The sequence below is a fragment of the Wolffia australiana genome, chromosome 3 (assembly GCF_029677425.1).
Source record: "Wolffia australiana isolate 7733 chromosome 3, ASM2967742v1".
NCBI classification, from domain to species: Eukaryota; Viridiplantae; Streptophyta; class Magnoliopsida; order Alismatales; family Araceae; genus Wolffia; species Wolffia australiana.
Window position 1 is genome coordinate 15,301,983 of NC_135837.1, and position 27,202 is coordinate 15,329,184.

At 37.6% G+C, this 27,202-nt stretch overlaps 1 protein-coding gene across 1 annotated transcript; it reads right to left on the reverse strand.

Annotated features, from left to right (window-relative positions):
* Nucleotides 1-269: 269 nt before the first annotated feature.
* Nucleotides 270-2,781, reverse strand: LOC144701025 (9-cis-epoxycarotenoid dioxygenase NCED3, chloroplastic-like). The gene has a single exon (XM_078572688.1). The coding sequence runs from the start codon at nt 2,465-2,467 to the stop codon at nt 413-415; it is 2,055 nt and encodes a 684-aa protein (XP_078428814.1). The 5' UTR covers nt 2,468-2,781; the 3' UTR covers nt 270-412.
* Nucleotides 2,782-27,202: the final 24,421 nt, after the last annotated feature.

A 27,202-nucleotide genomic window follows, 5' to 3' on the forward strand; every position in this document is an offset into this window, starting at 1 on the left:
GCACTACCCAGGAGAGTGACATCAAGTCTGGACAATTCGGGACGAAATCAAATCCAGCCACCGGCAACAAGAGAACCGTGGACTGTCTTTGTAGAGTACCTTGTCATCTCTTTCCGCTCGTGGGCTGTCATCCGGCGTTCATCTTCTAATTCATTTCTTTGTCCCGCCTTCTGTAAGCCGCAGGGAGCAACAACTTAGAAGAAGATAGGGATGTGTCTTCCGCGAAGAGATATACTGCTGACCCGGACTAAGTATCCAGGATAAGAAGATTATTAAAGGGAATAGGAACCCTAGATGGTCGGCGCCTGCTATTCACTAGTGGAGGAATACAAAGCAACAAAGCGTCGTTGACTCTTCTGCACCTGTTGTTATTCCCGTCATCAATATGTGCGTGTCACAGTGTAAGTAATTGTTACGCCTGGGACTCAAGGTCCGAAGAACTGATGAACTTGCCATGGAAGCCGTAGGGGACTCTGGAAGGAAGCTTGACGGACGCCTCCAGTTTCATCTCCTTGGCGCTGACGATGAGCAGCTCGGACGTGGACGTGGCCTCGTCGTGCATAAAGGCGATGATATGCCCGTCGTCCTCTTCTCCGCCGGACGGCACGAAGCAGGGCTCCCCTCCGAATCTCCCCTCCCCGTACATAAACCTCGTCGCCTCCCCGTTGAGAAGGTCGACCTTGGCGATTCCCGACACCCTGGGCCAGGGCTCGGCGATGGCCAAGTACGCGTACCGCGTCTTCCTCCCCAGCCTCCTCGGGTCCACCATCCCGGCCTCCAGGTTCAGCCCCTCCGCCACGGGCCGACAAGCCGCCGCGCCGGTCCGAGGGTTCAGTCGTATCTCGGTCAAGACGATCCTCAGCTCCCCTTCCACCGCCGGGTTGAACAGCCGGTCCGGCGGGCTCATGCGGGAGCCTAGCACGACCACCTCCCCCGTCTCCGGCTCGTCCCAGGCGTTCCAGAGGTGGACGCAGAAGCACCCCGGCACGTCCACCCAGATCATCTCCTCCGCGCCGCGCGCGTACCGGGGCAGCACCCCGAACCGAGCCACCTTGCTCGCGTCGAACTCCACCGGCGAGTCCCCAACCAGCAGCTTCCCCAGCCTGAACACCATCTGCTGGTCCGGGATCACCGCCGAGCTCTCGGTAATGGCGAAGTCGTGAACCAAGGTGGGATCCTGGACTGGGATCGCCACGTCGGGGGACTTGGCCCCGTCCGGCGCGAACCAGAAGTACCTCAGGTGGGGCTGGCGCAGAACGTCGTAGCCCAGCGCGAAGAGCTCCCCCGACCGCGGGTCCAGCTTCGGGTGCGCGATCATGGGCCGCCGAAGCTGCCCCGAGAAGTCGTACCGACCCACCGTCTCCAGGTCCCCTCCCGGCGTGACCCGCACCTGGTACGGCAGGTCGTCCTCGGACATGGCCAGGAGCCTCGAGTTGAAGAAGACGAGCCCCGCGTTGGCCGTGCCGGTGCCGCGGGTCCCGTCCACCAGCCCGAACAGTCCCCGCGCGAGGAACAGGGCCAGCCGGGCCGCGCCCGCCGGTCCGTGCAGCTCGCCGATGGCCTTGGGGAACACGGGCCGGCCCGCAGCGCGCTCCTGCGCCAGCCGCGCCGTCTCCGTGAACCGGCAGACGTAGCTGGCGGCGCCGCCTCGCAGCGCCACCGCGTGGATCATCCCGTCGCCGTCGAAGAGGTGGTGCCCTGCCGCCGGGGGAAACTGTGGGTTCGCGCCGTTGCGCACGTAGGCGCCGTCCAGCTCGGCGGGGATGCGACCCGTTACGTGGAGACAGCGGCGCGGGGGCTGCTCGCTGACGGGTCCGAAGTTGCCGGCGATTTGCACGGCGGGGTCTGCCGTTGCTGGGAGAGGGCGCTGCCCGTCCAGGACCTTCCGGATGAGGCCCTCCTCAGCCGCGTCCAGGGCCGCCGCCGCGCAACGCTGGAGGAGATTCCATTTTGGCCGGCGGCGCCGCCGATCCGGCCCTTCTTTCCCGGCAGCGGGCCGGACCTCGAGGCTGTTGGAGCAGCCCGGGAGCTTCGACGTGAGGTAGGGGAGAAGGGCCGAGCTGGCAGGCGCTGACATTGTCGCTGGACTGGTACTAAGTCGCCCTCTCCCTCGCCACCGGAACACATATAACCAGCTTGTGAAAGCGCTTCCTTTGTTGATAAGTGACAGGGAACTAGGATATTCGCCTCGTGATGGCGCCCCTGGGGCCGCCTTAGGTCGCCTCTCCGCCGTGCCATCTCTTTCATTGTCTCTCTGGGTCGTCCCCCTCGTGCACCTGTCGAGAGGTGAATGGCCTGTCCAGTACGCGATGGAAGGAGACTCTACGTAGACGGCCTGCCTGGTGCAATTGTCGCCCAGACTTGGAAATTCTCGTAGTGGAGGTTTTTTTTCCCGGCTATTCTCTTGTTGGGAGAATATTTCTCGATGCTTTGTGTCATTTCCTGGAGATGGAGCTTGAAACTTCATTCTTTTACAGAGGTATTGCAAGGGACTCCTAACAGCTCTCAGTCCATGGATAGAAACTAAGCGCAACCGGCGAAAATGGGTGGGTCTGGAGAGAGAAACACGCTGAATCAGACCGTGAGAGAATAAGACTAAGTCAGAAAAAAAGGCAGGGGGAAAGATTGTGTCGAGCAAAGAGATAGTGGGGGATAAGAGAAAGTGGCATCGAGAACGCGAGAGAGAGGAAAGCAGAGTAGGATCGGATATTAGGTAAAAGGCGCGAGCGATATGAAGAGAGCTTGAGAGGAAGCGTAAAAGTGAGTCTCGGAGAGGGAGTGAGAGAAAGCGAGAGAGGTTGTCCCATTATACATGAGAAAAGGAAGAAACTTGGACCAATTTCTTGGAATGTGAGTTACTGAACATAGTCTTATTCGGGCGATTCACTCTAAGAAATGAACGCACTCTTCCGTAGGCGAAGACACTCTTCACGTCATTTAGAAATTTGACTGCCATCCTCCAATTCGGTTTTTCTATGGCTGGGATTGCTGTTACGTCACATTCAGCAGGTTTGCGGATCTTCGTACGCGATTTATTCTTCTTCTTCATGTTGCTGTTCCTTCGACGTTGCCGTCACTCAACGCTTTCTTGGTCATTAACCCATCACCCACCCAATCTTTGTCCGCTCCACCTCACCGCGCATCTTCACTTTTATCATCTTTGCAGGTAGGAGATTTTCCTCAAATATTATATACTCCGAAAGATTGCGGTGGAGGGAAACGGAGAGAATCGAACCTGGTCATGATTCTAGATAGTGGATATGGTCGGTGGTGGGTAGAGCTGGCTTTCGACCGTACTGTCGAGAAATGAGCGGGCAAGTGGGGTCGACTATCAGTGAGTCAGCTTAAGGAATAAAGAGTTTCTGCTTCTTTTTAACAGTAACTGGAATAACTTCTCAAGTTCTCATCACCCAAACCAAAAGAAAAGAAAATTGAAGACCCGTGTAAGAAGAAAACTATCCAGAGGATATAGACAAGTACAACTTGCATGAAAATGAAGGGCCGTGGCCCGGCAACCAATGGTAGCCGTGAAGGCCTTGGTTGACTGCTCTCCGCTACCGCCACACCATCTCCAACCGTGTCCACCACGGTAGACAAAAGCTGCTTTACTTGCGGGTCCTGAATCGAACATGTTTTTTTGTTCATCACGTTTGTGCTCGCGGATAGAGAGATAGAGACATCAGTATAGATAGATGAGAGGAGGAAAGATAAGGTAAATGGGGCCGAACGTCCAAATGCGCACTGATGAAACCAGAGACCCCAGCAACGAAAAATGATTTGGCTGACGTTCATAATACGTGGAACTTTGTGATATCGTCAGCGCTTAAAACATGAACCTATCACAGTTGCCAGGTCAAATGGAACTCGTTCGGTCGTTTTGTTCTATGAATTTTGGTAAATAAAAAAGTCCCCGTTGACTCAATACCCATCTGTACATTATAATTTATTAATTTTTACTTACCTTGTGTAAAAGATTATCCTTCGTCAGCACAATTTATAATACTTCCGCCTATTGATAACACCAAGAACTCATTCACGGAGTGTCCATGTTTTACTAATCTAATGTGTAGTGACCCCAAGTATGGTGAATCTGTTCCTCGTGAAGCAAGTGTCCATAGTGAACAGCACTTTTTCCACTGGTTTGAGCATTTCATTCAGCTTTAACTTTTCAACTGTATATGTTTTAGCAGCCGCCCATCGTAAAGTCTTTCCACTAGAAATATATATATTGTCACTTTGTGTATATAGGCTACACGTGCTTCAATAAGTTTGTTGTGCTTATAGACTTATGCCTTTTCACTATTTTGCACATTTTTGTAGAGTATATGTGTTTAATTACCATTACTGTTTTTGGTATAGCAATGCGAAACAAATCATGGTTTTCAATCGTGGTAAGTTCCATTTTCATCCATAGACACATCATCCCTCATCTTGACTTCGGCAATTGTACTGTAAAGTTAATGGTATTGGTACAACTGAATTAAGCCCATTTTGAATTTGAGGGCATTCATCGAGAGTAAGCATCATTGATTCATGCTGCTGAACCAGAATGATGAAATCATAGCATACCTTTAGAAATTAATAATCATATCGCCTTTCAAGGAATCAGATATGTAGTTCTTTGGTTCCATTCATGAAATGGGTTTTGTCCATGTATTTATCCTCCAAACATATCCACATGATTTCTGATATGCCAAATTTTCTCCATCTTTATGATTTCCATTTTTGACATACCATCCTGGTTACACTGTTCCGATTGAATCAGCTGGTGAGAAGAACCAATGGAAGATGGGAGTAAAAGAGTGGACCATCCAAACAATTATGGTGAGTGAAGCTTATTTCATAGCCTTCTTATACTGATACTTGGAGGAAATTCCTAAAAAAACACTTAAGTATATCTTCCGACATCAAATGATAATTTACACAACAGTTATGTGAACAAAAGTGATCGAAAGTTTTGTATAATACCAGTTTGGAGTTAATATAAATCAACTTTGTAAACTCTTTTCTTTAGTGATCATCCATTATGTATCCTTAATGTCTCCACATTAACACAACAGTGATCCTTTACACAACACATGTGAAAAATAGTGATTGAAAGTTCTGCATAATACCAGTTCGGAGTTAATAGAAGTCAACTTTGTAAACTCTTTTCTTTAGAGATCATCCATATGTATCCTTAATGTCTCCACATTAACAGTTACGAGATCAGCCATACGTATCATAGGATTAAGACTAAATAATATTATTTTATGTATATTTTAATGGCTTCAGACTAGTAATATCAGTGTTATGATATTATGATGATTCGCTAAGTCGTATCATGTGTTCATGTACTTCAATCTATCAAACCATAATGAACAGATTATTTTAATGAACATTAAAGAGATATGAAATGTGTAATTCCCTAGCCTGACACATATATTTCCATCAGCTAGAGTTAATTAATATTGGAGAGATCCGTGCTATAGATTTGTAAAAACTACCTTGGTAAACATTTCTATAGCGACAACCAAAGTCATGAGTTTTAAGACAATGGGTTTTCAATTGTTTGACATCTTTTTGGGAGTTTATCAGCAGCTTTGATCAAGTAGCATGCTTACACCATTTTCAATTTATTGTATATGGAAATGCAGTATTTCTTGAACAATCACTAATAACTCAATCAAAACCAGTCGAGCAAAATATAGCACAGAAAAGCCATTTGGGCCCACTATACTCGAAAAATGTGGGGAGAAACACAAGGGACTGTAATAATTGAATAGCAGCAATCATGAGCATGACAAAAAAGATAAGCAAAATATATTCTAACATTCATCATAATTATGCAAACCTTGCACAACCAATCGCAGTCAATTAGAAAATAGTCAAAAATAATTTGCACGAACAAAAATACAAAATAAAACAATCAAAGCTCTCAAGATCACAAAACTAATAGAGCACCCCAATATAATAAGTTCCAATTAAATGGATATGTAGACGCAGAAATAGTTGGACAGTTACTATGCAATGCGCCCAAAAAATTGACCAATAATTATCTCAAAAATAACATTCGTGATCACCCCCCCACTCAACGTGAAAAACAGGACAGTAATCATCAAATAGCATTTATAAAAAACTCGATAATATATGTTGCAAAAATATGCAACTGCCCGTCCTCCAATCTATTGTGGGATACGTCACATGCAGGCGCGCCCAGAACCAAAGAACTTTTAATAAAACCAAGTACGCAGCCTTTTGCGGATGTTTGGATGCGAATCATTCTTCTTTTTCCTGTTGCTTTACTTTAACGTCGCCGTCACTCAACGCTTTCTTCGTCAACCCATCATCCACCAATTATCTGTCCACTCCACCTTACCGTGCATCTACACGTTTATCATCTTTCAAGGTAGGAAAATGTCCTGAAATGTTATATGCTTTGAGAGAGAGAGGAGAGATTGATAGAAGTTATCTAGAAGAAAGCGATTCCAAGCACAGTTTTTTTTCTATTTTTTTTGTTTCACTATAGTTTTTCTGTTGCTGAATGGATGGTTCAGATGATCAAAGGTAGGTGATTCTAACTGACTGGTGGTTAAGTGGCCTGCCAAGGCGGTAGCCCCATGAGTTGTATAAAAACCTGTGTGGAGCAAAGATAAATTATAGCGACAAGTGTTTTTTACTTTGTCTTTCTGAGTGAGTGAGAAAAATCTCTTGCATTATCTTCTGGTGTTCTTTCCAACAGAGATTGCGGTAGAGAAACGGAGCGAAGCGAACCTGGTCATGATCCTAGATAGTGGATACGGTCGGTGGTGCGTAGAACTGGCCTTCATCCCTACTGACAACAAAGGAGTCCGCCTACAGGAATAAATAATTTCTGTTTCTCTTTAATAGTTACTGGGATGACTTCTCATCACCCAAAACAAAAGAAGAAAAAATTGAAGACCGTTTACGAAGGAAACTATTCAGAGGATATAGACAAGTGAAACTTGCATGAAAATGGAGGGCCGCCATTGGGGAATCGACGGTAGCCGTGCAGGCCTTGGTTGACTACTCTTCGATACAGCCACAGCATCTCCAACGCGTGCACCTCGATAGACAAAAGCTGCTTTACTTGCGGGTCCTGACCTGAACTTGTTTTTTTGTTCACTGCATTTTCGCTGCGTAAGCAGAGAACGAGACCGCGTAAAATCGACATGCTGACGTTCGTTGTACGTGAATGTTTTTCCTGATCATACCCTATGAGACATTAAATGATAACGAAAAAACTCTCTCTCTCTCTCTCTGTCCCACTCTCTCTTTCTCTCTCTCTCAGAGTCTCTCTCTCTCTCTTTCTCTCTCTATCACTCTCTTTGTCTCTCTCTCTCTCACTTTCTTTCTTTCTCTCTCTCTCTCTATCTCTCTCACTCTCTTTTGTCTCTCTCTCTCACTCTCTTTCTCTCTCTCACTTTCTTTCTTTCTCTCTCTCTCTCTCACTCTCTTTCTCTCTCTCTCTATCTCTCTCTCACTTTCTTTCTTTCTCTCTCTCTCTCACTCTCTTTCTCTCTCTCTCTATCTCTCTCTCACTTTCTTTCTTTCTCTCTCTCTCTATCTCTCTCTCACTTTCTTTCTTTCTCTCTCTCTCTCTCACTCTCTTTCTCTCTCTCTCTCTTTTTCTCGTTCTCTTTCTCTCTCTCTCTCTTTGTCTCTCTCTTTCTCTCTCTCTCTCTCCGTCTCTCTCTCTCTCACTCTCTTTCTTTCTCTATCTCTCTCTTTCTCTCTCTCTCTCTCTCTTTCTCTCTCTCTCTCTCTATCTCTCTTTCTCTCTTTCTCTCTCTCTCTCTTTTTATCGCTCTCTCTCTCTATCCCTTTCTTTCTTTCTCTATCTCTCTCTTTCTCTCTCTCTCTCTTTTTCTCTGTCTCTGTCTCTCTCTCTCGGTCTCTCTCTCTGTCTTTCTCTCTCTCTCTCTCTCTCTCTCTCTCTCTCTCTCTCTCTCTCTCTCTCTCTCTCTCTCTCTCTCTCTCTCTCTCTCTCTTTTTATCGCTCCCTCTCTCTATCCCTTTCTTTCTTTCTCTATCTCTCTCTTTCTCTCTCTCTCTCTCTCTTTTTCTCTGTCTCTGCCTCTGTCTCTGCCTCTGTCTCTGTCTCTCTCTCTCGGTCTCTCTCTCTGTCTTTCTCGCTGTCTGTCTCTCTCTCTCTCTTTCTCTTTCTCTCTCTCTCTCACTCTCTCTATATATATATCTGTCTCTCTCTCTCGCTCTCTTTCTCTTTCTCTCTCTCTCTCTCACTCTCTCTCTATATATATATCTGTCTCTCTCTCTCGCTCTCTTTCTCTTTCTCTCTCTCTCTCTCACTCCCTCTCTCTCTATCTGTCTCTCATTCTCTCTCACACATACACAGACACACACTATCGTGGTCCTACATTAAATAAGAATAATACTAAGGCCAACGCTTCGTCTTCTAGCGGGAAAATCCTAAATCAAAGCTTCATTTCGTGAAGTCAAACTTGAAAATCAAAGCTGTATCATAGTTAAACTATCTTCATCAGGTACTTCGTAGTAAATCAGAATATATTTAGTAATATAGCCCGGAATCATGTATTATTCTAAGAAGTTAAAATTCGTGGCATTAGTTTATAACTTATTTTAAAATTAAATTTCTAGCAGGCATAAGTCTAGAAGATTTTTTTTTGTTTCATAAGTGTAAAAGATAAATCAATTCATCACTTAAAAGGAAGGCGCGGGAGGCTAAAAAGAGCTGCAACGTTACGCAAGAAGACGACAAGAGGAAGCCACTCTGGCGCAACAAAACAGAGACATGAAAGAAGGAAGACAGCAATGTCATCATGACAGTATCGTTATACGGACGGCATGTTCACATTGCAAGGGGGAGATGAAACACATGGATGCCCACATTCAATGTACACGGCCCCAGTCATAAATGGCCCCAAGGATGAAACGATCAATGAACGGCACTTTGGGAAGTAGTGGAACCATACAAATTTTAAATGTCCGTGCGAGAAATTTCCATGCGAGCTACAGGTTGTCAAGCTTATAATGATTAAATGTCCCTCTATAAATCACATTTGTTAAGTTTGTTTTAACCGTAATGAAACAGTTGAAAAGTATGATATAGGAACTTTAGAAGCTTAAGGAATGATAAAGTTAAACGACTTTCAATAGAAGTTTCTATTTCAAATTTCAACCAGGCTCTTCCAATCAAGCTTTTTTGTTTTCTTATAACCATCATTTTCTTACTGTCTGCTACCATATACCCCTACATCACTTTGTTGGCTACTCCATCATTTACTCTTGTACAGTTATCCCTGACGGTTTTTTAACTGTTTACATGCTAATATTGCCATCCATTAAGCCACTCAGCCAATCTGGTTGAATTAATTTAAAAGAACATACAAATATAAAACTGTATTGTTAAGAACAATATATCTACACATAGGAATCTAAAAAATTGAATAAAAATGAGTAATTATAAGTCCTTTATTGGTAGAAATGCAGGAATTTCATTAAAATTTAGGATATTCAGGGGATTAATGTACATGTATATTATCATTCTAATCTAACAGATGATTCAATATTGATGGTAGAACAGGAATCACGAGCTATTTTGATTTTCTCCAGGTTCCATGGAGCCAAAAAGTCGATTTCTCTTTGAATTTAAAGAAAGAAATCATGCCTTTTAATTTGGAAAAGAATTCTGAGACTGCGTGTTTTTGAGAAATCACTGGTCATTCTTGTACACAATCCAGTCCACATACCCATGTTCTCTTAAATCCATGATAACAATGTACAATTGAGTCAGCCTGGCTGCATCCACACAATATCATATATAAAGTTTGTCCCATCTTCCCAGTCAGTGATGGTAGCAGATTGTCTTGTTTTGTACCAATGATCTTCAAGACCTAGTCTTGCACATCAGTTGGCTTTTCAACTCACACCCCACTAAATGACCCACGACCCACTATACAATCTAATATGCAAGTCTGACAGGCCCATAAGACCTGATATGTATAGAGACAACACCTGAACTTATATATGAGATTTATATAGATCAGGGATTCTATATTAATATTGGGATTGCGTTTCAAGAGTACTAATTTAACTTACTAACTTGAAATGATATACATAAAAATTAGTATTGTTAAGTGTGAATGATATAATTATTTATATAAGCATTATGAATAAAGTAAATTATTATCATCCTCCTACTTAATCATTCATAATCCGTTATTAATGATAACAGGCATAGGTGTTGTCTGCGGCACATACATCTCCGAGATAATCATGAACTGAGAATGCAATGCTCTTGACATGAATATTCCACCATAGTAATTTTGGGGTGTCAACACACTTCCCAGGTATATACTTGTTTTCACTTTGTGAGCTAAAGTTATTCTATACTTTGAGCATGAAAAAAAAAGTGGAGAGAGTGAAGGGAAATTTTGGGCACATAAAACCAGTTCATTAAACATCTAACACCCTCTCCCGTTACTATGGGTCCATATCCAGATTAGAGTAGACACAGTGAAACCATATTTTCCTTGTCAATATACTATCCAACTCATGCATTCAAGTAATGGTTTATGTTTATCCTTATGATGTTTAATCACATATAGAGGGAGGTACTGAGATATCTCACAATGAGTATTAACATTTTAAAAATGAAGAAACTATATATATAATGTTTCAGGTGGAAACACCAGCATCACATTATATTAATCCTCTTATTTTGACGAGTTGCATCCCTTGCAGAATTAGATTGATTATGAACTATAAAATTATATTTTAAAAAATCTCCTAGTACTGGTTATTCCTTTTGGTCTATAGGAATACTTTTCTCTCCAGTCTACCTATGTCCAGCTATTTTAATGTTATGAAGTTGATGGAGGCAAATTACATATGTCATTTTAGCGTTAGTATAAATGTATTTTGCCTAAATCAAAAAATATATGTGTGATAGGAGTGAGGTTGTCTCTACAGAGAGTTGCCTTCAAGGTGAATATAATACTTATGTTAGGGTAATGCAAAATTCAGCATTATAATATGGGTAGTTAAAGAGATTAGTTTTTAGTTAAGAGAATTGATGGTAATAACAATGATGAAGATAATTATAGGGTGAAAGATAAGTTGTGAGTGGGCGAAATAAATTATTTATAGTATTATAGTTAAAGATCTATTTATGTATTTTAATTAAGATGTAGGAGAAATAAGGCCAAGGCATATTAATACGAATCCAATAATTTTTAGATGATTTTAGTAATATGGTTACGTATTTTAATACGTAGTAAGTTACATGTAAGAGAGATGGATAGCTCAAATAGTGACTATGGACCATTATGAATGGAGTTAGTTAAGAGGACTCTTTATTTAGTACGGTATTAGATAAAGAATATGAAAGAGATGGGATAAGAATTAGGATACATAGGGATAAATAATTCAAAATTAAATTAGATATATATTAATGTACCGGATCAAGATACATACTGATATGCCTAAAATTGGTTTGTAAATATGTCGTTGTTTGAGGTTTTAGACTTATCCAATAAAATTTATAATATCCATTCATCACTAAATACAACGTATAGAGTAAGAAAGGGGTCGAACCACAAGGAGGCACTCAGCAATAATTTTTATCTAATTTTAATAAATTAATTCAATAATGAATCAATTTTCCATTTAATAGACCTTAGTTATGTTTATAATTAATCAAAATTAACTAGAAACTTAATTTTGATTTGATTATTTTCTGTCAAGACACTTTGATTATTTTATCAGATCAATTCGGAATTCCAGTCTTCAAATCAAGGTGATTTATGAAAGCCCTTTTTATGCATTAACATTTTGGAATTAAAAGCACAAAAGGGAATTTTCAAATTGGACTTTAAGATGAAAGATTTTTTTAATAAAATTATAGATTTAGCTATTTTTTATGTTTAATTGAATTTCTAAACAATCAATTTTGGAATATAGAGAGAGAAAATTGGAGATCTAACCTAGAGAGAGAAAGTAGAAGAATTTGGGGAAAGTGAAATTCAACCCTAATCCAAAGATCTAAAAATGTAGAACACATCCAAAACAATGTAGAACTAAAGATTAAAAATGAGATCTTGAATCAAAATCATAATGCAATGCTAATTTCATTTCAAATCAACTTTAAGGGCACGTACGTTTCGCCCATGCCACGGCATTTTAGAATCTTTCAAGAAGAAGTTCAAAATGCAAATTAGGAACTTACAAATTTAAATGATGAATCCGGATCTGTCGACTTCCTAACAACTCCTGTGTCCTTCCTAGCCAAATCCTTGGGGAGAGCTTAAAAAAGTGAATTTCTCCTTCTTCGTGATGTCTATTTAAAAATCCAACAATATGGATTGTAGAGGAGGATAAAAAAACAGCCCCTTAAAATTTCAGCTCAATCGGATAGCTAGATCTGAAGATACCGTAATTTTACTAGGGATTAATCCTAGCCGTTGGATTAATTTTATCTATTCTCCAAGTAGATAAAAGTGGCATTTTCTGGTTCGTCGATGCCTTTTCGTGGTTTTCTCCACCCTCGGGTCGTGCGCTGCAACATTTTTGCATGCTTTGACAGATCGCAATCATTGGAGCATTATGTTGCATTTGAATAGATGAGAAAATGCCACGTCACCCTCATCAGCTCTTTTTTTGAATTAAACAATAAAAAATAATAAAAGAGGTGAACTTACCAAATTTTTTAATGCACGCAGCTTTGGATTTCTGCGTGCATTAAATGCATGTCATGATTTGATACAATGTGAATCTTCTCTTTTTTATATAAATGCACGTGTCGGTTGCCGTGTGCATTAAATGCACGCGGCTACCAACTACGCGTATGAGGAATAATCGTACATCATAAATGCATGCGGAGATTGAGTCTCTACGTGCATTTATTGCACAAAAAAAATCATAATAAAAAAACAAGAATGTTCATTTTTCCTTGCCAAACGCTCCATTCCTTTTCACGTAATCATTTGCTCATTATGGCATCGCGTATTGCGATGCCATAATAAGCCAATGACGCTCTTTTATTTTTTGAAAAAGTATGCATCCACTCATTCGCCCGAATGGGGCGAATAACGTGGATCCAACAAAAATTAAAACAAAAATTAATTAAGATACTAAATAAATAATTAAGATGTATTTTTAATACTGGTTTATAAGGTAAAGTTGGAAATATTTGATAAATGCATCGGCATTCGGTAGGTGTTTGACAAAATGCCTCAAAGAGGCAGTGATGTGAAAACATGATAAAATTCAGTTCAATAGGGTATTTTAAATCAATCTATGATTCTGAGTTTCATAAACTATTTCAAATCTACTAGATGAAGACCAATAGCACACCTGAATAAGCCTGATTCAGGTGGGCAGGGACTAGGGGCACCAATCACTACCCTCCAACATTGGTATGTGTCTCTAACTTCCTTCCTCCATGCTAGCGAAAATCCAAATCAAGATGGAGCTCCATCTACATCGCATTGAGCTCCTCATGCATTTTAGCAGCTGTCACCAGGCGGAGACAGGTAGGGAAACCCAAAGATGGGTCTTGCGCCGCCACTGAGGGCCTTAGTCAGAAGATGGAAAATTAGGGGTCCTCGACCGCTTTTCAAGGCTACAATATGAGCTCCAATGGCCATAGATAGCATGGATTGGAGCTGGGGGTTCTCCCAAGCCATTAAATCACCTCGGGTAGTTGCCATAAGCTATAGACTATCATCAGGCTGGGTAGCTGAAGGCTACAAGCAGATAGGTCAAATTCCGAGGTAGAAACAATGCTTGAATCTGACGCGTGCCAGCCTTAGTTCTCGGAGCAGAACACTAAGCAGTCTTGATTTTTTTGCACCAGAAGTGTTTCCAGAAGCTTAAGATCACTTAGAAGGGGTTAAGAGAGAAGGTGGGAAGGCAGCCCCCCACAGGTCATTGCACTATATATCAAACATGTTACTTTATAGCCATAGACATAGCCAGCAAAGATCATAAATCCCAAAATAAGTTATAATTTATGGTTTGGACAAAGCTGAACAAATAAAATAGGCAATTAAGTTAAAATTGGAATAACCTTCAAAGCAGGATTCTTAAACATGCTCACAAACTTTTGTGACATAATACCTATGTGTATTTATGTATACAAAGTTTACATTGATAATGAAATGTCGGGGTTTATAAAAGAAAAGGCATTTAAAGATGAGTATTGTTCTTTGTGAGGAACGGATAATTATTTTCTGTTAGAAGGAACAATGGTACTAATAAGCCTTAGTTTCTCATAATATAAATTTAGAGACAAAATAATAGATATATTTAATAAGTTTAAAATATGTACATTATTGTGAGGTGTGATTTCCTTATTCAATAAATATACAAACACAAAATTAGTGCGATATAAATTTTTTATGAGTTTTAATTGTGTATAATTTTGTAGTGTTCGTAATTTTTTTATATTTAAATAGTACCATTTTTTCCTTCCTAATGAGAAAACTTCTTCATATGGGGCTTCTATACAAATTTAGATGAAAGTAACCGTATTATCATGCAAGCGCATCGAGTCTGGAAAACCTGATTCATCATTATTTCCATGTTTGGATGTATTTCTCGATATCAAATTTTAGAAATGATAACAAACAATTAAACTCAAAAAAGGTAATGAAAAAATATAATATAATAAGTACATCAATGTTAATTATAGTTTTTCGAGTTTATTGGGATAATAAATTATAGAATATTTACTATGTGACATTTTCTCTTGACCAGTCTAGTTTAAAATCAAGAAAGAAAATGCTTGCAAGGAGTTATCAGTCCATAGATGAGAAACATGATTAATGTGACTTAATAACCATATTTAATATATAAATTTGATATATTAAGGATTAATTTTACATTATAAAATTTGAATGAGGTAAAATTGTCATCTTATGTTGACCTATAAAATGCTTAGAATATGTTTTTCACAATTTTCATAAAGTCTGTGTCGTGCATTGGAATTTAGGAAACAATGTCCTTCAAGGATTCTAATTTATTTGGGTTGACTCTATTTAGAATCATATGATTAGGAATGCATTTGTTTTAAACATAATCAACCATCCACAAGTTTTTTTTTGTATCTACGGTCTAAGGGTTGCTTAAAAGACTGTGACGTGAATTTATTTGTGTTGTAGTTCATTATTAAACCATCCATGGATTCATGTGGATAAGTTATTGAACTCTTTCCATGTAGATCACCCATTTTTTCTCATCTGCATCGTCACACTAATGACTATGGAACCTATCTAACACATCATATGAGCTGAATTCGATAGTCGTGTTTTTTGGAAATATATTGATATCCTTGTCAAATACCATATGAATAGGAATGTTTAGAATAGGTTATCACCATAGTGTGATTTCGGAATTACTTTCACACATGAGTAGTCATGAGTATGATTTTAAATAATGAATTCAAAGGAGACATGGATGTTTAGGTTTCAGGTCATCTATTTCTGTTAGTAATAATCTGCCACATAAGCTTGTTGTGTGATCTCCTCACACCATATCATCCTAATGAAAACTTAATTCAAACTTTGAGTTTGATGAGGTCTAATCCCATTGCCTACCACTTGCCTTTGGTGGAACATTTCCTACTGATACACTAATATATTTTGACCTGGATTGAAGTAAAAATAGTGCCATAAAAAGGAAAATCATTACTTTCTTTGCATTATTTTCACTCCCCACATCATGAAAAAGCTATTTTCTTCTCTTTGAAGTGATACCTCAATGAATACTAGTTTCATTTAGATTAGCTTTCTTATTTGCCACTTGGTTAATGTTTTCCATTAAAATGGATGACAATCTGTTGCTACTCTTTTTTCCATTCCCCTGGGATGTTTGGGTGCATAGAATTTTTTTGTGATCTCAGTCTGTCTATATCTAAATTTGTGCCCATGACCAAAAATATGTATTCAGCAGGTATTATCAAACGTAGAAGGATATTTTGTTTATTTTCTCAACTATCATTTATAAATTGCCTCTGTAAACTAACATCCCTTGAGAGCATTACATAGTTTACAAATACATCTTCAATTTTAAGGGCTTCGAGCAACAATTTATATAAAACCATTATTGTCTATCAGCCATCTAGAGTAGGTTTGATGGCTTCCACTTTCTCATCATCAATATTGTTGATTTTTACCCATGACGTACCCATTTCCTGACCGTCTCCACCGTCCACGTGTAACGATCTTGACTCTTCTATTTATTTATGGAAAATTAATTGCTCTTTTATACCTTTCCCTGTATTTTAAAAAAAATTCCTTAAGATGCTTTGACATCAACCATGTCTGTCATCATCCCCATCATCATAGTTTTCCAATATGATACCTACGGACTCTTCTTGGTTGGGTGATTTATTGCCATTGTTACCACCAACTGCTAACAGTATTGACCTTGAGATTGATTTTAAAAAGGTTCAGTGGTAGTTTATTTCAAACTGTCTCTAAATATCAGTCTACTTACAAATGTTTGATGCAGGTCACTATTGTTATCATCGCAACATTACTGCTGTCTGAATTACAAACTCACGAACTCGTAGCCTTTGTCTGGTCCATATGATGCAAATATTTTGTCACATGAAATATGAGTTTACATCAAGTACAACCTTGATGATCAACGGTTTATCATAGATCTTGCTTGATTTATCAGGGGTGACCAAGGATTATGTCCTTCATTATACGATGAACTCCTTCACATTTTTACATCTGAACTTCATCTATAATATCTTTTCATTGGTCTTAAGCTAGGGTTGAATTCTTTATCATTTACCATATCTAAAAACACCATCTAAAAGATTTATGAAAACATGTGTTACCTATGAATACTCAAGGTACGTTGATCAATTAAAATTATCTAGACATTGTTTGCTTCATTGAGGATTACATGGAATGAACAAGATTTTATGGGCCCACTTTTTAAAATTTTAACCATCCTCTCATGGTGTAGAACTTCAATCGATGCAAAGGTAATCTGATTGTGATATAGATGAATATTATCTAGGGCTAGTTTAATCCTATTAGTGTATGTTGAAGGTACTCTACTCACAAGTACTGATGAGGTAGGTACCAAGTGTTCAGTTCTGAGGCCATGCTTGACATGATTTAAAGGAGATTTTTACAAACTGTTAAAAAAATGGAGTTGTAAAAAAAAATTGTTAAAAAAATTTGGATTTATTTTTATAATGACACTGAATGATTTATGAAATTAAAGCATAGGTTGAATGATGATAGGTTAGGATTAACAATGTATAAATTTTCTAAATTAACAAAACAATTAGCTATATTTTATAATGGACAATTCTTAATATAGAATATATTTAGTATTTAGAATTGTATCTTCACCATATACTAATACAGCTGTAGTGTTAAGGCCTTCCGTTGTGTGCTCAACAATGTAGTATGGAGTATCTTATGATATTTCAGAGTGATACCTGGCAATAGAAGTCTATGTCCAGACTTTTGTTGAGGGGTGTGACAATACACAATATTAATAGTTTAATAAGATTATATTTACATATTTATTCATGTTACATTTTTTAAATATGGTAGCTATCCCACCTAAAACTATGAAATGCATTTATTGATTGATGTTCTGAATCTTGTGCGTTTATACCTACTTCTACAGTTTTTTCTGACATCCTATTCTGAAATAAAATAATTGTTTTAGTCCCAATACGATTTTCCTGAAGTTTTCAATTTTTTATAAGTAAAGACATATTTTCCTATGTTTAAATACATATTTATTTATATTGTAACAATTAATGTTTAGTTTTATATGGTTTTTTTGGGCTCATTTTCCCCCATGCCACATGTCCATCGTTTGATTGATTGAACGATGGTGGATCAACAATTATGGCTAATGTTTCATGAAAGCCAGTCATTTAACATAAACGGGTATGACATTATGATAAGTTACGCCCTAAAGGCATTTATTGTAAAAGTTTTCTATCCTCTTTGTTTATTTGTAGGGGTGATGTGTGGCCCAATAAAAAGAATGAAGTATTTATTTGCAGGAAATGCAATGCAAAGATCAAAGTGAATTCAAATTGAAAAATCATTACTTTATACACTCTCTTTTGATTGGTGAAATATGGCTTCATCCAATGACATGTCATGTGACACGTTGAACACGTGTTCATGTGGCGCCTATGTGTTATTAACTCTCTGGTGAAACTGATAGAACACACTGATGTGGCAGGTGCTAACGCGCCGCCACGTTACATGTCCTTCTATTATTTAACTATTATTATACTAAAACTATACTGTTATTCCTCTTTTTGCCTTTTAAAGGAAGTGACATGTGGCATAACGATAACGTCGATCAAGGATGATGATATGCTATATAAGCAAACCCTAGCAGAATGACGTAACATCACTGATGAGGATGAGGAGAGATAAAGCTTTGGATTAAATCAATTGCTAGGAATCATTCCCCTTCAAGTCTTGATTTCCAACGATCCAGAACTATCTATTGAGTTAAACATTGAAAGGAAGCTTCATCTCTATGTCATTTATCCATCCATATGGCATGATCTGTAAACAAATCATCCTAGAGAGCCAAATTAAAACAAACCGATGTTTTGAAGGTCTATCATGAAATTTCTTGGTGCCATAAGTGCTTGGAGAGGATCAAAAGAGAAGTGGGGGGGCTGATCTTCATAATGAATATGTTTTGATCCTAGTGGAACATTGGGATCTAAATTTAGTCTCTTGCCTTCCGTTGGTAATTTTCTAACATATTCATATGGGTAGATCATCCATCATCGATACCCATCAACATCCAAGATCGATGATCCATCCCTATTTATATTAACTACCGTCCACCTTAAGTGTCACCTAAGCTGTCATGATCTCTTCACTCATACCCCTATCCATTTGCCTTAGAAAACCTGTACCACTTCTTCAATTTACTCACAACTCTACTCTTACTTCCACTGCATTCATCAGTGCATCTCATACCATGAACTGTTAAACTGAAATCTTATCTCACCTTCAGACCTACCTATCATTTATCAAACCTTAAATTACTTAACCCTTAATCAGATACTCCTTATCAATGGTTCTGATTTTGTCTTATCTTCACTCCATGTCTTCCTTCATCCTTATCTTACATTCTTACTCATTTTTAGCACAATCAACTACTCGCACCGTTCTTCTTAACTGTTATTCTTTTATTTTATCAACATCTTCGTGCTACAACTACCTCTTATGTGATCCATATTCTTTCTCATCCTCTAAAATTCTCCTTCTCCTGAAAGTAACTTCCAAATATCCATTCCCTGTGGAGATAACTCTTGATCATATCTAACAAGTTAAATAGTACAGGTGTAGAGGTTTTTGAATTCTATTGAATATACTCAAACATGGAACGCCATAATTAGCCGTAATTTTGAGTTTTTCAGAGTGGCCTTTCTCACATATGCCAAACTGCATAGGGAATGTGTAATTGTGGATATGTTTCTAGGAATATTTTCACTCTGGTAAATAATACAACTATTGGTTTTTTCATCTAATGATTGCTCACTCCAAGTATCTCTATCTGACATTTTAATGTCGTATATGGGTTAAGATATACATACTGACATTAAGGTTAAGTAATACTGAAATTTACACCCCAGATCCAGAAGCGATTCTAATGAAACGTTTTTTTTACTTTCAATAAAAGAAATATTACTATTCAACATAGTTCTTGTCTATACATAAGAGTCTTTAGTCAGTATCTTATATGTTGCTTTCACAATATTGTCTTCACTCATATTCCTCTAGTTATTTTAGTTTTTATTTATCTTTCAAAAAATGTAAACTACTTCGAATGTTAAACTTAGCGTGCCATCAAATGGTGCTACTGAAATAAAAGATTAAATTTAAATTTTTTGTGCACTTAGATGTTTATAGAAAGTTGGACGAAATTTATGATTAATGGGTTACAATTAATAGAAATTGAAATATTCTAAAAATATTCTTGGACAAAATTACAGGAATTATAGTTACATAATCTATTGTATTTTCATACCATCAATGAGCCTGATCATGTTTCTTTAAGTTTGTCATTTCTTTATGCCAATAACTGAAATGTTAAATATATTTATCAGAAAAGAGTAAATATCATACTGTAGGCAATGAAAAAAATTATCTAATAGATGAATTCATGATGAAAAATGTGACACAAAAAGGATAATGCAATTGAGTTTCGTACATGATAGACCCAGAATTTGTCATGTAATGATGCAGATTTTAAAGTCATTTTGGGATCATTTAAAGTGCAGTTTCTTCAATTTTATAAGAATTTTGCATTTCGTGCACTAAATAGAGCAAGTAATGAATCAATGCATTTTTAATGTCATTTTCACATGTTCTACAACTTCAAATATTTCATAACAAAAATATTCTCAAATATTCTCACATTCTATTTAGTATGTATGCTATTGCACGAAAGAAGACAAAGTTGGAGAAAGCAATGGATAGAAAGAAAGAGATGTAATGAAATGAAGAAGAAATAAGAGAAATATATACATATAATAAAATAATAAAAAAATATTATTTGGTCGACAGGATAAGGAGCCGACCAAGCGCACCAGCGACCAGGCCAACCATACTTATCCAAGTAACGTAGTGATGCATCATGTTTTGTACACAATAGATTACAGAAGTGTCATGTACTCATGCAGAGTTTAAAGTCATTTTTGGATCATTTCATGTGTATTTTCTCCAATGTTATCAGAATTTTGCATTTCATGCATGAAAAAAGCAAGTACTTAAATAATGTGAAGATTCAGCTTTAAGGGTATTTTTAACACAATGTTTTGATGAATGTTCAAAGTGATGCATGCCTCGATATGGGTTGTGATCAAAGCACAATAGGCCCTCAGTCAAGTAGTTGACTAATTGTATATGAAACTAAAATAAGAGCCTCAGATATATTAAAAGGTTACTTAGTTTGGCCATACTCTAAACAAGGCAAACCGTGTATTTAAGACATGTAATTTTATGAAATGAAGATAAACATAGTCATTACCACTGTTCAGGTATTTGTGTGAATTTATCCTCGTTCAATTTGTTGAATATTGTGTTCAAAATCTTAATTACTACCTTTGAGTATTTAAAGCTGAATTTATTGATAATTTAATGAAAATTAATTACATCAAGATACTATTATCCAATGGTTATATCTTTAGTTAAATATTGTGTTGAATATATCTAAAAGTTTAATATTATTTTGGTTCTCAAGTCCTTGGCATAACGACTAGTTTTTGCTCTTAACTCTTAAAAGGTATTTTGAATTGATGGAAAAATTAAAAATATAAAAAATCGAAATTAAAATGATTATTATTTTATATTGTTAAATCATAATCAATGAATATGAATGCTGGACTTTTGACAGATTACCATTATGCCCCTTTCAGATTTCCAAATCTATATATGCAGTTTTGAGGCCTAATTTCAAACCCCCTTCTCCTTGGCCTTTGAAAATCGCAGTCCAAAAGCTAGAGAGATCTTTGAAGTCCTGGAGCAATTCTCAAGCAGTTTTCTAGCATTCTTTCAAGAGATCATTTGTTTCTAACATCAATCCAAGTCCCTAGAACTTGGAATCGTGATTTTTGGTGCAGGGTATTTCAAAATTCAAAGAAAAGAAGGCTGGGAATTGAGCTTCGCACATCCTCGACCCCGTGATAAGTTTATAATTTTTAGCATATTTTTTATACTGATTTTGAGCATTTTTTGAACACATGAATTGTTCCTAATATCCATACAAAATCAAATAAATTTGAATCGCATCATTTGGTTGAGTTTTGAAAGAGTTACAGGGGTTTGAAGTTGGACACGGAGGAATCACGCGGTAAACAAAGGACATTGTAAGATTGATCTCTATGGATTTCTCTGATTCATTTTTGAATACTTTGTGGGAGATAAAATTTGTGCAAAATTGTGTTACAAAAGTGTTCTAGGTAGAATCATTGCATTTGGTGTAGGATTGAAAAAGATGTTGGAATTTAAAGCATCAAAGGTCAGATGCAAGTTGAGAGTTTTACCCAAAGAAAAACTTGGAGGAGAAAAGGACTAAAGGAAGACCGACCACAAACAAGGAGGTATTATTGAAGGGAAGTCATAGTTAGATTTATGAATCTTTAACTGTTAATTAATAAATTTTGACATAAAAGTTTTCTTGCTGAAATACTTAAAATTGATCATTGTCTTGAATATTATTTTAAGTAGCCATCAATACTAAGTGCTGTAGAAGAGAATACATTATTCAGAAATATACTGTTATTCATAGATCTTTGTGATCGCTCAGGTTAAGGCTTTGGGGGCCATAAGAAGAAGGCTTTGGGAGGATAAGTTGAAGTAGATTAAGCACGTCATTCCGCGGAAGCCTTCGAGGGTTGAGGACGACAAAGCTTCATCAACTTTTCCTTTTTCTTGGTATCCTTGTTCAGCCCTATTTTTCAAGTAGTTTGCTCCGGGGGCATTCACACAAACTTGGTTGGGCCACATCATCACCTCGAGAGGGATACCCCCGAACAGCATTAAGGATTAGCCTAAGCTGTCTAAAAAAAAAAACTGTGCCTTCCATTTCCTCTACCTCATTTCGTAAGTAGAAAAAAATCCTAGGCTAATTAAAATAAAAATAAAATATAAATATAGAACCTAATTCACCCCCCCCTCTTAGGTTGTTCCTTGGCCACCTAAACTAACATAATGCATTTTATATCATTTTTATGCATGTTGTCTAAGTTCAAGTATTTCTTAGTAAAACTATATCTGAGATATTTTAATTATTTCATGTTTTTATTTAGTATGTATGCTATTGCAGGGAGCAAGACCAAGTTGGAGAAATAAATATACAACAAAAAAGAGACGGGATGAAATGAAGAAGAAATGATGAACAATAATTACAATATCAGGTAACCCTGTCATATAAAAAGAGCAAGAACGAAAATAATGCATTTTATATCATTTTTATGCATGTTCTATAACTTCAAGTATTTCTTAGTCAAAATATACCTAAGACATTACTTTAGGACCAGAAAGAATTATCAGCAGAGTGGCCGCAAAGCTACGAAACTTGGGTATGGGTCTTGTGTCCAAATGGAATGGCGTTGCTTTTTTTCTATTAAATGAACTTAATAATGAAAGGTCCAAATCAGCACATTTATCTTCCATCACTCTTCTTCAGCCATTGGCATTTGTGTACAAACAAGTGCGGATAAAGTGACACAAATATCTCTAGTGGTCAATCCATTTCCATCTACCAGTTGGTGGGAGCGAGAAGTATAGGATATGTCTGGTGTTTCTGAAGAATATATACACATATAAATATAGTAAATAATAAAAAAAAATTGGCGGACCAGCTAAGCAGCTTACCAGGCGTACCAGTGCCCAAGCCAGCCTTAATTATCCAAGTATCTTAGTGACCCACAATGTTTTGTACATAATAGACGCAAAATGTGTACATGATAGACAGGCTAAGGACCCAAAATGACTTTAAAATTATACAGATTTTAATTTCATTTTGGGATCATTTCATGCGTATTTTCTCCAAATTTATAACAATTTTGCATTTTATGCATTAAAAAGAGCAAGTAGTGAAATAATGCATTTTTTGTCTATTTTATGCATGTTCTACAACTTTCAGTATTTTTTTAGTAAAAACATATCAATAATTTTTTAATTTTCTCATGCTATATTGAGTATGTATGCGATTACAGGGATAAGACAAAGTTGGGGAAGGAAATAGACATATAGAAAGAGGTAGAATGAAATGAATAAGAAAGACAAAAAATATATATACATATAAAATAATAATAATGATTTTTTTGGTGGACCGGCAAAGCAGCTTACCAGTGCCCATGCCAGTCATACTTATCCAAGTAACTTATTGAATGGCTGAACTTATATAGTGACACATTTCTTAGAAATTTCCAATATGGGATAAGAATCTCCTCATCTTTTTTAATCACGTGAGTTGGGGCACTGGCTAAGAAAATGATTGCGGCCCAATGGGCCGGGATGTTTTTAAAATAAAAGTAAAGGGAGATTGAGGTTCGAGCCAACCGAGCCTAAAGCCCATGTCTTTTCTAGCCTATTATAAGCAGTGGGACATGATTTTAGCCGTCCAATATTCTTAAAGAAGATTAGACGGTGAGATCTATAACATATTCTTTAATCAACTTATATATATTTTTCAGGCTTCCCTATTGGTTTGCAAGGATGACGCAGACGTGCGACCCCTCAGCAGACAAATAAAAAGACAGGAAATCTGACGAGGCAGCTGATTGGGTCTGCTGGGGGTGCACTAACGTGGACAACGTGGGTGCACCATACTAATCCGAGTCCATAGTTGCGATTTGAGCACAGCCATCAGACCTTGATGAACTGGATTGGATGGCCAAGGGCATTTCTATCTAACCTTGCCCCTGGTCATCGACGCTGTCGACCAGAGGCCATTTTCGGCGACAAGGAACCATTGGGCAATCCAACGGCCAAGGAGGAGCAGTAGGGCCGTCCACTTTCATCGACCAGCCTGGGAGGTCCATCCCAATAGCTTAAAGGGGCTCCACCCAATTCATTATCATTCGACAATTGTCTAGAGCAACGGTTGGGATCCCATATGGCGGCGGTGAGGGCAAGAGGAGGGGTGTGACAACCATCCGACGAGTGCTAGAGCTCCAAATTATGCCAGAGGAGGCTGAAGAAGGCGAAGACTTGTGCTAGGACGGGAGAGAAGCAAGGGGGAATCGGCATATTGAGGCTAGGCGGCGGCGATCGGCGCCATCACCCGCTTATTTAGGACGAGTTGGTAGCTTTTTTTTGGCTTCGTCTATAGGTGAAACCATTACAGTTTTGTAAGTTTGAATAATTATATTTTAACCTAGATATTACTAAAGTTCTCGGTCAAAAATTCTCCCCGCGACTTTTGTTGGCTATTTCATCAAATACTTCACATGTTCGATGAATATATATCGAGTAAAATATAAGTTTTACCTCTCTTAATCTTATAAAAAATGTAAAAAATATAAACACATACATCTTACTTGACTTCTAGCGGGTATTCTGTCAAGCACCTCACAGCTTTTTGATAAATACCCCTTATCTTTGATTTTCAACTATTAATAGTGTATATAAAATAGAAAAAAGCATAAAAATATTAAATACTATATATATATCTATGATATTTTGAATTAAGTAATTAGTAATACCATTGATTTTGAATTAAGTAATTAGTTAATAATAAAATAAATGTAATTTGGGAATTCTTCACTAATTAAAGAAGTGAGATACTAGAAGAATTCTACAGTACTGTAGAAATCTTCACTAACTATATTAATACCATCTTTAATTATAATATCTAGTATCTCACTTCTTTAAGTGAATTCTTTTAGGGATCAGTCATATTTCTCATAGTAATTCTGATTTTCATAATATTTAAACTATTTGACCTATTCTGCTCTATTTAAGATATTGTGTTATGCTGGAAATCAACCAAAGGGAACAAACAGGACAGAAAATAAATGGCTCCAATTTCTCCATGTACTAACTAAGATATCTAAGAATCCAGGAGTTAAGATTTGAGTAGTTCAACCTTTATTTGCTTTGTCCAACAGCCCGTTTAGATCTATAAATAAACCCCCTATACTTATAAAAAAAGGTGCCCTTAAATTCTTTCTGACGTATGATAAGTTGCCAATCCAAAATCTTGTTTGGGTTTATTCTTGCATTCTAAGAGAAAATAATTAACTGAGTGAGATTTAGATCAAGATATGCAAAGGGAAAACATCACTCGTCCTTCTTGGGTATGTGATTATGTGTTTATTAGGGCCTTCATTTTTCTATGGTGGTCATGTCTTTGTCCTTTCTCGTATGCCATCACTATTGACAGCAGCGTTTAATGATCACTTGTGCCAACTCCAACTTTGCAACTAATTGGCATGTGTTTGTGTCCATTTTCATCACTACAACTCACAGTAAATATGAATCATTCACCACAACCCATTGCTTGATGCGTATTCGCAGCTATCTCCACTCCAATATGTAACAATTAAATTCCATTTTGGTCACCCTACTCGCACATATTTCCATCTCGTGGCACTACCAAGACACCGGACAAGGTAATCCAATTAGTTTTTTCATTAGAAAATTCCATAAAACTTTATAACTAAATTATATATCAGGATTTAGAAAAATATTTTCTCTTTATATATAATTTTTTTGAAATAATTTTCAATATTTTTGGATTTAATATTTTAAAATATATAACAATCATCAGAATTCACTTATTGAGTACTTTATCCCTTTGGATTTGAGCTTACTCACTCAATGATCATAAAGGACATAAATTAACTCTAATTTCTGGTTTATCACGCCTTGACATAATGATCAATTGTGAGCTAATGATGAAACTAAAATAATCATGAAACTCTGCATATTGTATGATTATTTATTGGACCAGTCTGCTTACATTGCCATCATTTTGGTATTTCTTATTCCAGGTATTGGATGTCTTATTTGATCAGAAAAACACTTTTTAACATATTTTTTTCATCATACACTAGTCCATTAATTCTCATTGAAAATATGTTTTACAAATATTTTTTCATTCTTCTCTCTATTATTTTATTTTATATTTTGCAGGGATGATGTCAATATTTAAGAAATAAAACAAGTAAGAGAGGGAGGAATAATAAATAAAAAAGGGGGGTTATGCTATTGGATGAGCTTCTACTCGACGCATCAGCACCCACACTAGCCATATTTGCGCAAGCATTGAGCGCTCAAGCCCACTGTGGTTGGCGAGTGCCGACATACGAGTAGCAGCAGGCATAAAGGCACCCAACAGGAAGGCCTTAACATTTAGAGGCCTATAGCATCCAAAGTTGGCCCACGCACGCGCACAAGAGGGGAGTGTTTATTATCTCATTGGATGACATAGGACATGTTTTATATGACATTACTTTTTCTAGAATGTTTTGATAAGAGATTGGTAATCACATTTTAGGTTTTTGAATGGCATAGGCTGGGTGAGAATACAAATGGATCCCAGTCCAACAGTTTGCGATATGAAGAAAATTGGAAATAACGTATGATCGGGCTTCAAGCCAAACTAGACCAAAGCCCATGTCATAATGGGCCAATTTAAATGGAGCGATGTAATATCCACCGTTCAATCTTTTTAAAGAACATTGAATGGT

Excerpts from the sequence above, each read along its gene's own strand:
- LOC144701025 (XM_078572688.1), bottom strand. The coding sequence starts at position 2,467 with ATGAAGTTTCAAGCTCCATCTCCAGGAAATGACACAAAGCATCGAGAA.